This window comes from Sebastes fasciatus, chromosome 20 (genome assembly GCF_043250625.1).
Source record: "Sebastes fasciatus isolate fSebFas1 chromosome 20, fSebFas1.pri, whole genome shotgun sequence".
In the NCBI taxonomy this organism is placed as follows: Eukaryota; Metazoa; Chordata; class Actinopteri; order Perciformes; family Sebastidae; genus Sebastes; species Sebastes fasciatus.
In genome coordinates, this window is record NC_133814.1 from 1,603,642 (window position 1) to 1,616,376 (window position 12,735).

Consider the following 12,735-nt stretch of genomic DNA (forward strand, 5'->3'; position numbering starts at 1 on the left):
GATAGAGAGTTCCCTCCCAGAATTGGGACACTCAAATAACATAGCGGACAGCAAATACAGTGCACTGTATAGTTTATTGGGCGGGATTTCGGACACGGCCTTAGTCGTGTTTGAAAACAAACGCTCTGTGGAAGCATTACAGTCACATGCAGACTCTTTGCTTGATTTGTCATAATTCTCCCATCCAACATCTGCCCACAGAACTTATCTCCACATGCAGCAGTACTTCTGAGACAGCGAGATGAGAGAAAAGTGCTGCCATTATTTTCTGAGTTTCTCTGACACACCTACTAACAGCTTTCCCACTCAATATCCATTGATTTAGCCACAGTGACTGTGCTGTATTTCCCTCCTTGTTGTGGTGTAAATGGGACAAATCAGCCTCTGGAATGAAACTCTAAAGCCTTCTTCTCTCCCCTCCCTGCCCAGGGCATTCTCTTCTGTACCGCCGAGTGTCTGAAGGCCCCTCCGGACCTGCTGAAAATCTATCTGCACGAGTCCGACCGGGTCTACAGAGACAAGCTGGTGGAGGAGCAGGACTTCCAGGCCTTTGATAAGCTGCAGGCGGACACAGTGAAAAAGTTCTACGAGGTGAGAGTTTTGCAAAGTTCAGCAGAAGAAGACAAGAACTGGAGGCTGGAGTATGGGGGGGGAGGAGGGGGAAATCATTAGGCTGCCTGCTCTGTGTCTGGACCTGGACATCAGTGGTCAACACAGCGAGGAGAAAGAGGAATGCTGGGGTGGGGGGGGGCGGAGGGCCAGGAGAGGGTTGGAGAGAATATTAATCAGTGTGGTATGGGGGTCTGGCTGTCAGGGTCTGCGCTGTCAGCCCGGCAAATTGGAAAACATTTTAATGGTTTTCTGTCCACTGCTCTCCCTCACTAGCCTCTCTGGCTCTATCGCATGCACACTAGTCATGCCACAATGAAGAACCTGACAAGTATATGTGTACACACACCCACAGAAAGAGAAGGAGAAGGAGATAGAATAATACTAACCACTCCAGAATATATTATTCAGAGTTGGCACCTTGTGTAAACTTAGGGCACTTTGCCCCTGTGCCACAGAGCAATATGCAGCATGTTTTCTTCTATTTTTACATGCAAACAAGAACGTCTTTAGAGGCTGCTGCACTGTAAAGAAGTGACACTATGACGACGAAGACTGCAGTAATATACATGTGAATTTGCAAAAAGAAAAAAAACCTTTCATCACACCTACTGCGGCTTTATGCCAGTGGAAGTTAGCAGAGAAAACAAGCATCCCTAAGAGGCACACACACAGAGTCTCTCCAGTGAAATATTCGGGGCCCAACAGTTGCCAGGGTGAAAATGAACTAGGTCACCCTCTGCACAGCTGTGATATTCAGCTGTGTCCCTGTCCACACTGTTTAAGCTTATCAGTAATGTTATGCTGACAGGGGTATGGGTCTGTATGTTTACCACTGCAATATATATGTGTGTGTGTGTGTGTGTGTGTGTGTGTGTGTGTGTGTGCGTGTGCGTGTGTGTGTATGCATGTCCCTCCCAAGGACATGGAGGAGACTCTGGAGCAGACCAGGGAGATGAACCTGTACTGCCACTTTGCCCGTGGGCTGGGGGAGGCCAGGTACATGGCTGCAGAGTCCTGGAGCAGCCTCAATAAAACCCTGCTGGAGGTGCTGGACAGCTACAACGAGGTCAACGCCACACTAAACCTGGTGCTGTTTGAGGACGCCATGGCTCACATGTGAGTGGAAGTTTTGAAACCTCGGGGACTGTGTGGTGGTGGTGAGGGGGGAGTAAAGAAAGAGTAAAAAAAAAAGTGTTTTTGTCACTTCCTTTATTGTCTGTCAAAGATCTCAACTGGCGTCCCAGGTATTTTAGGATTTACAGTTCTATTTTACAGACTGTCAAAAGCAGCGACAGGCAAATCTGTTAAAAGTAATCCAGCATACATCATGACAGCTAAGAAAAAAATGCAGAGAACCGTTTAGGTTTGCTTCAGTCTAAAAGACTCTTAGCCCCCCAAACATCCATTTTTTCTCTTTTAATTGCCCTTAAGTTGGAAAACAACCCCAGTGCACACTGTTTGACATCATCACGTATTCTGTATCAGCTTGTTCCCTCTTTTCATTGAAGCTATTCGATGTTTACACTCGGTTAAATATTCAAACTCAACACTCTTTTTTCTTAGAAGAAAGTTATAGTATATACAGTATATTCCAAATGATGGGAAGAAAATGACTGAAATCATTGGGCTGCTATATGTAAAGGTGTACCAGCTTTATGTGATGTGAAATTACTGCATATGGAAGCATATCAAAGATATTGTGCCGGTTTGAAGTTCCTTTAGTAAGAGAGAAGGCAATAGGTGAAGGGATATAGTGTGTAGATAAAAACCCTGCATTGTGCATGAATATGCGCTTGCTTGATATTCTAAAGATAAACCTGACTACAGCAGATAATACTTTATTGTTTTCTATATATGAATCCACGTCATAATAAAAAAAAACACCATCGACCTCTTGTTTTAAAAGGTCACTCCTTTTATCTATCTGATGTTTTGATCAAATCAAATGTTAGCATGGATCTGAATGATCTACCAGACAGATACAGTAGCATTTATGTTCTCATCATTTCATGGGTAACATAATTAATACATAAGTACAAAAGACACACAGCGGGAGCGCCGTGGTAGCTGAGTGGTTACAGATGGTACGCCACATAACCACAACGTCCAGGGTTCAATTCTGGCTTTGGGATCTTTGTTGCATGTCATACCCCTCTCTCTCTTTCTCTCTCTCTCTCTCTCTCTCTCTCTCTCTCTCTCTCTCTCTCTCTCTCTCTCTCTCTCTCTCTCTCTCTCTCTCTCTCTCTCTCTCTCTCTCTCTCTCTCTCTCTCTCTCTCTCTCTCTCTCTCTCTCTCTCTCTCTCTCTCTCTCTCTCTCTCTCTCTCTCTCTGGAAGTTGCAGCACCAAAGTAGTTTTCAAGTATCAGTTGAAGTGGAAGCATTGAGTGGAGCTGAGGGATAAGCTGAAAGCAGAAGAAATCAGTTGAGGTGTAATTGCTTAAAGCAAGTGAATTTTCAATCTAAGGAAGTTGGGAAGAAGTTTTCAGTTTGTATGTTAGCAATGAACATAGTTGAATTCATTAATTCGAAGAGTATGAGCTGAAAGCAGTTAAACTGTCACCTGAATGTGAAAGGAGCTAAAGTGTCAGTCGATGTCTAATTCATGTAAGCAAATTAAATATAAGAAGTGTAAGCAGTGAAATAGATTGAAGCGTCACTTAAAGCATAAGGGGTGAAAGCAGTTGGAAACGTCGGCTGAACTGTAAACAATGAAAGCAACTGAAATTTCAGCTGAAGTGCTACAGAAAGTTAAGGTGAATAAATGTAAGTGCTGAATGTAGTGGAATTGTCATTTGAAGCGTACAAGCTGAAAGCACTTAAACTGTCAACTGAGGCATAAGAGATGAAAGCGGTGTCGATCAATGTCTAAGCAGTGAAAGCAATTGAAATGTTAGTTGACTTGTGAGCACTGAGAGCAGTTGAACTGTCGATCGAAGTGTAAGCAATGAAAGCTGTTAAACTGTCGATCGAAGTGTAAGTGATGAAAGCAGTTGAACTGTCGATTGAAATGTAAGCAATGAAAGCAGTTGCATTGTCAATCGACGTGTAAGGGATGAAAGCAGTTAAACTATCGATCGAAGTTTAACTGATGAAAGCAGTTGAACTGTCGATCGAAGTGTAGGCAATGAAAGCAGTTGAACTGTTGATCGAGGTGTAAGTGTTGAAAGCAGTTGAATTGTTGATTGAAGTGTAAGCGATGAAAGCAGTTGAACTGTCGATTGAAGTGTAAGCAATGAAAGCAGTTGAACTGTCGATCGAAATTTAGGCGATGAAAGCATTTGAACTGTCAATCAAAGTGTAAGCAATGAAAGCAGTTGAATTGCCAGTTGAAGTGCTACAGGAAGTTGAGGTAAACGCACTGTAAATAGTTGAAGTGTCAGTCGGTATGTAATTAGTGACAGCAGTTGTAATGTTAGTTGAAGTGTGTTGTATTGCAAATGAAGCAACCAAAATGACAATGACGTCAATTCATTTTATTCATGGACACAAGAGGAGCGCTCATCTTGTTTTGTTGAAGGCACAGAGATTCTCAGGAGCACACTGAAGTTTAATACTTTTCATGCTGGTACATGTGAATGAAACAGAGTGGTGAAGGTGGTGGTGACAAGCAGTAGAAAAGCAGAGAGAGGAGACAGAAACTACCTGTTTGTTTGTCTGTTGCTGTTTGTCTTATGAGTCAGAGTCTTTATCCGACTGGCTCCCTCCTACCTTTGACGGTGTCTCACCCTTCCTCTTGATTCCTCCCTCACACCTCTCCCTCCCCCGACTGTCTTCACCTCCTCACGTAGCTGCCGGATAAACCGAATCCTGGAGTCTCCGCGGGGGAATGCGCTGCTGGTCGGAGTGGGCGGCAGCGGCAAGCAGAGTCTGACCCGACTGGCCGCCTTCATCTCCAATCTGGAGGTTTTTCAGATCACCTTGAGAAAAGGATACAGTATCGCCGACCTCAAGGTTTGACGAGGATTACATTGCAAAGACACATACCGCACTGCAAAAAAACATCCATCTGAATCACTCAATTAGTCACATATTAAGTATTAAGAGGTTTCCTACAGCCAGGTGAGGTTTAAATTTAAACATAGAGGTGTCTCTGTGTGAAATATAGACATAATCCCTACAGTATGTAAACACAGTGCTGCTAATCCACACAGTATCCACACAGTGATTCAGGTCTCAGGCACGTATCACTGCAAAATAACACATGTTTAGCCCTCTCACAGCCCAATCTCATTATGTGTGTCACTCTCCCACTCCATGTCTTTCTCTGTCCCCGTCAACCCAGAGTGACCTGGCGTCCCTCTACATCAAAGCTGGCGTGAAGAATATTGGCACCGTGTTCCTAATGACTGACGCCCAAGTGGCAGACGAGAAGTTCCTCGTTCTGGTCAACGATCTGTTGGCACTGGGTAACAGCAGGCTTCGCTAATTACTGTGTGTCATGTTTTGCAAGAGAGAAATGCTTTTTGCTGCTTTACCACAGCAACAAACCACCACGATGCCATTTCTACAAGCAAGTGCTGGATTCACATCTAGATTTTTATACTCCACATTTGAAATATGAATATAGAATTATCCTCAATACAGCCTACTAATGTTGGCAGTGCAGTAGTTTGGCAGTTAGTATGCAAAAATGAATGTACTATATTAGGGATGCACCAATACCACTTTTTTTCAGACCGAGTTCAAGTACTTACATTTGGGTACTCGCCGATACCGAGTACCGATACGAGTACTTCTCTGTGCCAAAAGACCCTCGTTAACAGCCAGCTGGAGGGTGTGAGCAACACACGGCAGGCCCGCATACGGGACTCCTCAGCTGGGGCCCCCTGCAACTGTCGACCGGGGCGGACTATCCTCAGTGCGGCCAACTGCGTCGTGCCCACGTAAAAGCACCAGGGGTCTGCGGCGATGTCGTCAACCCACCTGACGCATCTTGAAATATGGACCAAGGAGTCTAACGCACGCGCGAGTCAGAGCGTGCAAGCTAAACCCTGTGACGCAATGAAAGTGAGGGCCGACGCGCGCCGGCTGAGGTGGGATCCCGGCCCAGCGTGAGGACCCGAAAGATGGTGACGAGAGGTTAACGTCACGCTGCCGTAAAGTGGTATCGGTGCCGTTGTATCGGAGCCGTTTTGCGAGTACGAGTAAATTATCACAGTATCAGACCCGATACCCGATACTGGCATCGGTATCGGTGCATCCCTATACTATATAATATTGTATAGCACTGGAAAGGATGGCGTATACCAACAGATGCCAGTACAACAATTTTAGAAATCTACTCCATCCATCTTCAACTGCTTATCCGGGGTCAGGTCGCGGGGGCAACAGCTCCAGCAGGGAGAAATCTACTCCTAATTTCAAATTCAAATAGTGACTGATTTTCAGGTGCTGTATAGGCCCCTCTGTGTAGACAGTCCTTGCTCCGCTCCTCTCGTGAGGCTGTGACTTAAAGCAGATCTCTGCATTAGCATAAGCCCTCTGTATGAACTCCTGCTGCCACCACCTCTATTCACACACCAACATTTGATAAACGAGCCTCAGTGTCAGTTCAGATCCTAAGAAGATAAGAAAGTTCTGGAAAGTTCTCGCACAAGTTTTAGTTCTCCAACAGAAACAAATCACAGCGACTGCTTCCCACAAGTTTCTTTCACCAGTGGTAACGTGTGTGATTTTATTCATTCAAGGAGAGATTCCTGACCTGTTCCCAGACGACGAGGTGGAGAACATCATTGGCAGCGTGAGGCCAGAGGTCCGCGGCTCGGGATTGATGGATACAAGGGAAAACTGCTGGAAGTTCTTCATCGACCGGGTTCGCAGACAGCTCAAGGTGAGCGAGTCAGATAGTCAGACAAGTACAGCTTTGTGTGTTCTGCATTTCACTACTAATCATCCAGAGAAAGTTGCTGTCAGTGGCTTTCCTTAGGGGGGAAAGTTTGCCATGAATCTCATCTGTAACCTCCTCTTAATATGGCAATAGCATGCCGCCTCACACTCTAATTGACCATTCCAAAATAAAAACACCCTCATACTTGGATAAACATCTGGCTTTATGATGAAGCCGTTCCCCAGACAATTTTCCGTCTTGACATTTTCAGATGAATTTGAATGCTTTCGGAGGCAGTGGACGTCATTATAAATCACCGACATGAGCAGAAAAGCCGCCGTTTAGCTGCAGATAATTTCACCGACGTGTAGCCGCTTTGTTCCCCCTGGGGAGAGAGGGATTCCAGGGGGGGTTGCTTATCCTGTCATTATTACAGCGTGCACCACCCACATCCTCCACCCCCGCCTCGCTCCCAGCTCAAGCCTCCCTGGGTTGGAGAGTGAATAAATTGGGAAGGCAATCCCATGAGCACGGGCTTGTAAAGAGTGCATTTCTAACTGTTTGGCTGTCTGGATGGGAAGGCTAATGTTGGTAATCTGATTCAGGACTAACTCTGCATTGTGAGCACCAGTTTAAATCCTGAGCCAAATCATTATTACAATCAGACCTGGGAGCAGATTTTGGTTTGGACCAGTGGTTCGCAACCTGGCTGATGTTAGATGACTACAGGGGTTGCAAGATGATTACTGGATAGGAAATGACAAAAAAAAATTGGCCACACAAAATTATATTTATTTCCTATTTCTTCTTTGCCTTTTTCTTGTAAAAAAATGCATTTTTTTTTTTTAACTCTTCATGCCTTTAAAAGTTGTTCTAATGAGAAATCATTCATTCAATCATGAACTGCTCACAACTAGGCATGCTCCAGGGCCCCAGACAAAGGTTGCGTCCGAAATTCCACTTTAACGTGCTATTTATTACGCTAAAACAGTATGTGAGATATGTTAATATGTCAGAAACCTTAGTATGAAACTAATAGTACGTGAATTGCATAGTATTTCCGGTGAAATACTACAGTATGCAACGCTGGACACTACGGCAGCATAAATATCGCACAGTGCAATGCGGTAGTGACGACAACGTTCATAACGGACGTTGACGGACAGCTCTGTAACATCAATAACACTTTAATTTAAGTGTAAGCGTAAAGTATAAGATTTCATTTTGCTAGGCGTAAATATACATTTTAAATTAATTCAGACTTTGATTCTCACAAACCAATGTTTTGGTCACATGGGGTTGGCACGGGTTACCATGGTTACACATCTCCAACCGGCAAGGAGGCTCTCAGGAAGTGACGACATACATTACTGCTCAGTGCGTCTGAAAAGATACGTACTACTGTTTATTCACACAAAAGTATGTTGAACGATGGTATGAGTATGGAGTGCACGGTATGCGATTTCGGACGAAGCCAAAGCCCCACACTCTACCTGTGTGTTGGTTGGGGATGATTCAATTATTTGGACCCGAATCCTCAAGATGGGTTCTGCATTATCTGGGGTACCTTTCTTGCAGAGGAGCCGAATATATATTTGTGTAAAAATCTGGTTTTTAGGACCTTTATTACCTCAGTTGGTGTCGCCTTTAAAGGGACTGTTTGTAACTTTTTAAGCGTATAAATGTAGCGGGTCACCACACATGCGCGTTCGCATATGCGCGCTCCCGTGTGGCTGGAGCCTCGTCTCCGCTGCCTGCTCTCCTTCACTCAGAATGCGCGCGTGTCCTCGCTGTCTCGCTCCACCTCTAGACGTGAACGCGCGCTCACTCCACACTGCAGAAGAGTTAGTTTAGCTCTGAGAATATCTAGTGAATGCACAGGGGACGTTTGTGCAGAAATAACTGCTGCAGTTCCTCCAGACCAACAGAGCTTTCCCGTGTCTTGTGAAGCGACGGAGCTCTTCAGAGAGTTACGTTACCCTCTCGTTACCGACCGGGTGCCGGTGTCTCCTCTGCTCTCTCCGGCTGCGGGCGGAGAGAGCAGGGAGACACGCTGCAGAGCCCCGCTGCCTCAGCCTGCACTTAGACAGGAAAAGCCAACACTAGGATCAGATCTAAATCATGTTCATGGAGAGACCTTCGTCTGGTCAGCTAACATTACTGCCAAGCAGCTGAAATATAGAGTGATATTGTGGTTTTAGCTGACTTGTGTCGCCTCACTGTTTTGAGCGATGCTCGTTCAGGTATATTTAGAGCGAGCAAGCCCGAGCCCGACGCTGACTTTCGTTGATTTCACGGCCACAGGTGTCGCTGTTAAGAAGCATTTCTGAAAGTTACAAATAGTCCCTTTAAAAGACGCACATTCCCAAATAAAAGTGCCTTTATTCAAATATTCACAAAATAATTGAGACATGGCAAAACTGCCGGCAGGTAGTGTAGCAGTGCTGTGGGGTTCAGACTATGAAGATTATGTGCGTATTCTCCTGTGGCCATTGCACTTGATGGATAGTTGTATTGGGTTGTAAAGATGAACCCATACATATTGTCAGACCTTTACAGTGCAGCAGTCAGAGATACAGCTACATTGACTCACAAACACTGAATACAATTCCATCTATCTAGATTGAATAGTCCCTATACTTGTGTACAAAATGCGACGATAGATACAAAAAAACATATTTTGATCCAGGGCCCCCTGGTAGGTTAAAGGTCCCACATCAGCAACAGGAAATAAACTGGGACACATTTAGAATGTTTATGTTTAAAACCATGTAATGGTCTATATATTGTATATTTGTGACATCACAAATGGACAGAAATCCTAACAGCTTGTTTCAAACGCACAATTTTTGAATACGGGCTGTGTGTATTTGTCCGTATATTGAGCGTTTTGATAGTTTCACAGTATTTATTTCGCTCTTAAACCTGCTTTACAATATAAAAGACATGAAAATCTCACTTTTACAATATGGGACCTTTAACCGATGAGAAGACGTCACATGTAGACATGGCTTTATACAAAGGGGTCACTGGCAAAAAAACATTGCAGACAAGCTGGTTGAGATGCACGTTGAATACAATGAATGCTGTGATACATGTAGTGTTCCTCCGGATGAGAGCAGCTCGGTGAAGCTTCAGCGTGTGAAGCCATTGTCACAGGAAATGTGAGATGAGTAAGCAGCTACTTCTTTCTCTTGATTATCATCCGTAGTGTCTTTGGGTGTGCCTTCTGCATGTTTGTTTCTAATGGCGTCGAGCATCTGCCTGAGCTTCTCAACAAGCCAGCTGTTCAGCCCACAGCTCAACACACTTATTTGCTTAATGATGTAGCTGCAAATAATTAATTCACAGTTTTCCATTCCCCCCTTTTGACCACGAAGAAGTGCTAATCAGAGCAAGGATCCCCTGCCTTTCTTTTCTCAGTGTGACTGACTCCAGTTGTACTCACAGAGAAAGAAAATGACTATGATCTGGCTGCTGTATCAACTCTGTTTGACCTTGATGAGAGTGTCTGTCTGTGTGTGTGTGCTTGTATTGCAGGTGGCTCTGTGTTTCTCTCCAGTGGGTAGTAAACTGAGGGTTCGCGGCAGGAAGTTCCCTGCAGTGGTAAACTGCACAGCGATCGACTGGTTCCACGAGTGGCCACAAGAGGCGCTGGAGTCGGTCAGCTTCAAGTTCCTCCAGGAGGTGGAGAATATTGAAGTGAGAACAGCTCATACTTTAATATACACACAGGGATGAAGCCACCCACAAAAATTATGTTCGCACTCCGAAAATATCATTTCAAATGTCAGGCACCGTGACACAACGAATGTGATATTAATTTCAAAAGCAGACCAGAGGCCCCGAAAATGTAATTCGGAGCCCGAGCCTCAGGAAATATTGCTTTCCAGACAAATCTGCACAGTCGTCTTCTCTTAATGTGAAGTAACCGGTTCTGTAATTTTATGACTCTTGCAGCATCAAGTGAAGGAGTCAGTCAGTAAATTCATGGCATACGTCCACATGAGCGTCAATCAGACGTCCAAGGAGTACCTGGCCAACGAGCGGCGCTACAATTACACCACGCCCAAGTCTTTCCTGGAGCAGATCAAGCTGTATCGCAGTCTGCTGGGCCAGAAGAGCAAAGACCTCACCACCAAGATGGAGCGGCTGGAGAATGGCCTGCAGAAGCTCAACAGCACCTCGGCTCAGGTACAGCCCACAAGCATCCATTTCAAACCCCAGATTTCATACAAGATGTTAGATGACTTCAGGGGTTGCAAGATGATTACTGGATAACTAGGCTCCATTTGTAATTTGCAAATCTATTTATTGTTCATTCTTCCCATATTCACATCCCAGAATTCCCACGACTTTTGCAGTTTACAAAATAATCTCACCACACAGTCCACAGTTTTTGTTAAGCACTTCTACTCTAAGTTATTAATGTGATGTGATGTTATAATCTCTAAAACAGAGGTGGAGATTGCAAAGTTAGTGTGACCCAGAATAGCCACAGTTATGAGAATAAGATAGTTTGAAAAATAGCCACACTGTCAGTCATACAGTGGTTGCATCTCTGTTCATTGGGACCCTGAGCACTGCTGGTATTCTATCATACCAGGTAATGAATGTCCTCCACCTGACAGCACAGGTGTAAATTGGTCACCATTAGAATGAAAAGGAAAGGCACCAACTAAAGAGAACCACTGCAGTTTTCACTGTAGGTGTCAGCTGTTTGTTTAATGGTTGACATCTTGTTTTAGAATGAAACATTTAGATTATTCAGTAATATATTAAAAGGTATAATATTTAACAGTGGTCGGTTGCTGTTTGTAAACACATGGCATTCAAAGTTGTCTCCTCCTCCACGACTCAACCAACCGAGAGAGAGAGAGAGAGAGAGAGAGAGAGAGAGAGAGAGCAGCGATGGTGGAGCGAGCTATAGAGTGAATGAAGAGAGGGAGCGGTGTTAGTGAGAACAAAGCAGTGGATCAGAGAAATGAAACATTACACACACAGTTAGTAGTAGTAACAGTAGTAGAGGTAGTAGTAGTAACAGCAGTAGAGTTAGTAGTAGTTATAGTAGTAGAGGTAGTAGTAGTAACAGCAGTAGAGTTAGTAGTAGTAACAGCAGTATAGTTAGTAGTAGTAACAGCAGTATAGTTAGTAGTAACAGCAGTAGAGTTAGTAGTTATAACAGTAGTAGAGTTAGTAGTAGTAACAGCAGTATAGTTAGTAGTAGTAACAGCAGTAGAGTTAGTAGTAGTTATAGTAGTAGAGTTAGTAGTAGTAACAGCAGTATAGTTAGTAGTAACAGCAGTAGAGTTAGTAGTAGTTATAGTAGTAGAGGTAGTAGTAGTAACAGCAGTAGAGTTAGTAGTTATAACAGTAGTAGAGTTAGTAGTAGTAACAGCAGTAGAGTTAGTAGTTATAACAGTAGTAGAGTTAGTAGTAGTAACAGCAGTATAGTTAGTAGTAGTAACAGCAGTAGAGTTAGTAGTTATAACAGTAGTAGAGTTAGTAGTAGTAACAGCAGTATAGTTAGTAGTTATAACAGTAGTAGAGGTAGTAGTAGTAACAGCAGTAGAGTTAGTAGTAGTTATAGTAGTAGAGGTAGTAGTAGTAACAGCAGTAGAGTTAGTAGTTATAACAGTAGTAGAGTTAGTAATAGTAACAGCAGTAGAGTTAGTAGTTATAACAGTAGTAGAGTTAGTAGTAGTAACAGCAGTATAGTTAGTAGTAGTAACAGCAGTAGAGTTAGTAGTTATAACAGTAGTAGAGTTAGTAGTAGTAACAGCAGTATCGTTAGTAGTAGCAACAGCAGTATAGTTAGTAGTAGTTATAGTAGTAGAGGTAGTAGTAGTAACAGCAGTAGAGTTAGTAGTAGTTATAGTAGTAGAGGTAGTAGTAGTAACAGCAGTAGAGTTAGTAGTAGTAACAGCAGTAGAGTTAGTAGTAGTAGCAGCAGTAGAGTTAGTAGTAGTTATAGTAGTAGAGTTAGTAGTAGTAACAGCAGTAGAGTTAGTAGTTATAACAGTAGTAGAGTTAGTAGTAGTAACAGCAGTAGAGTTAGTAGTTATAACAGTAGTAGAGTTAGTAGTAGTAACAGCAGTAGAGTTAGTAGTAGTAACAGTAGTATAGTTAGTAGTAGTAACAGCAGTAGAGTTAGTAGTAGTTATAGTAGTAGAGGTAGTAGTAGTAACAGCAGTATAGTTAGTAGTTATAACAGTAGTAGAGTTAGTAGTAGTAACAGCAGTATAGTTAGTAGTAGTAACAGCAGTATAGTTAGTAGTTATAACAGTAGTAGAGTT

At 43.5% G+C, this 12,735-nt stretch overlaps 1 protein-coding gene across 4 annotated transcripts in view; it reads left to right on the top strand.

Annotated features, from left to right (window-relative positions):
• Window positions 1-12,735, top strand: part of dnah9 (dynein, axonemal, heavy chain 9) — a 181,282-nt gene that overhangs the window by 88,412 nt on the left and 80,135 nt on the right. For all 4 annotated transcript variants that reach the window (XM_074620497.1, XM_074620498.1, XM_074620499.1 and 1 more), the window contains 7 exons: window positions 430-591; window positions 1,532-1,728; window positions 4,401-4,563; window positions 4,895-5,018; window positions 6,300-6,442; window positions 9,980-10,141; window positions 10,400-10,633. In XM_074620497.1, coding sequence (XP_074476598.1) covers window positions 430-591; window positions 1,532-1,728; window positions 4,401-4,563; window positions 4,895-5,018; window positions 6,300-6,442; window positions 9,980-10,141; window positions 10,400-10,633 — 1,185 coding nt within the window. The remainder of the gene's footprint in view (window positions 1-429; window positions 592-1,531; window positions 1,729-4,400; window positions 4,564-4,894; window positions 5,019-6,299; window positions 6,443-9,979; window positions 10,142-10,399; window positions 10,634-12,735) is intronic.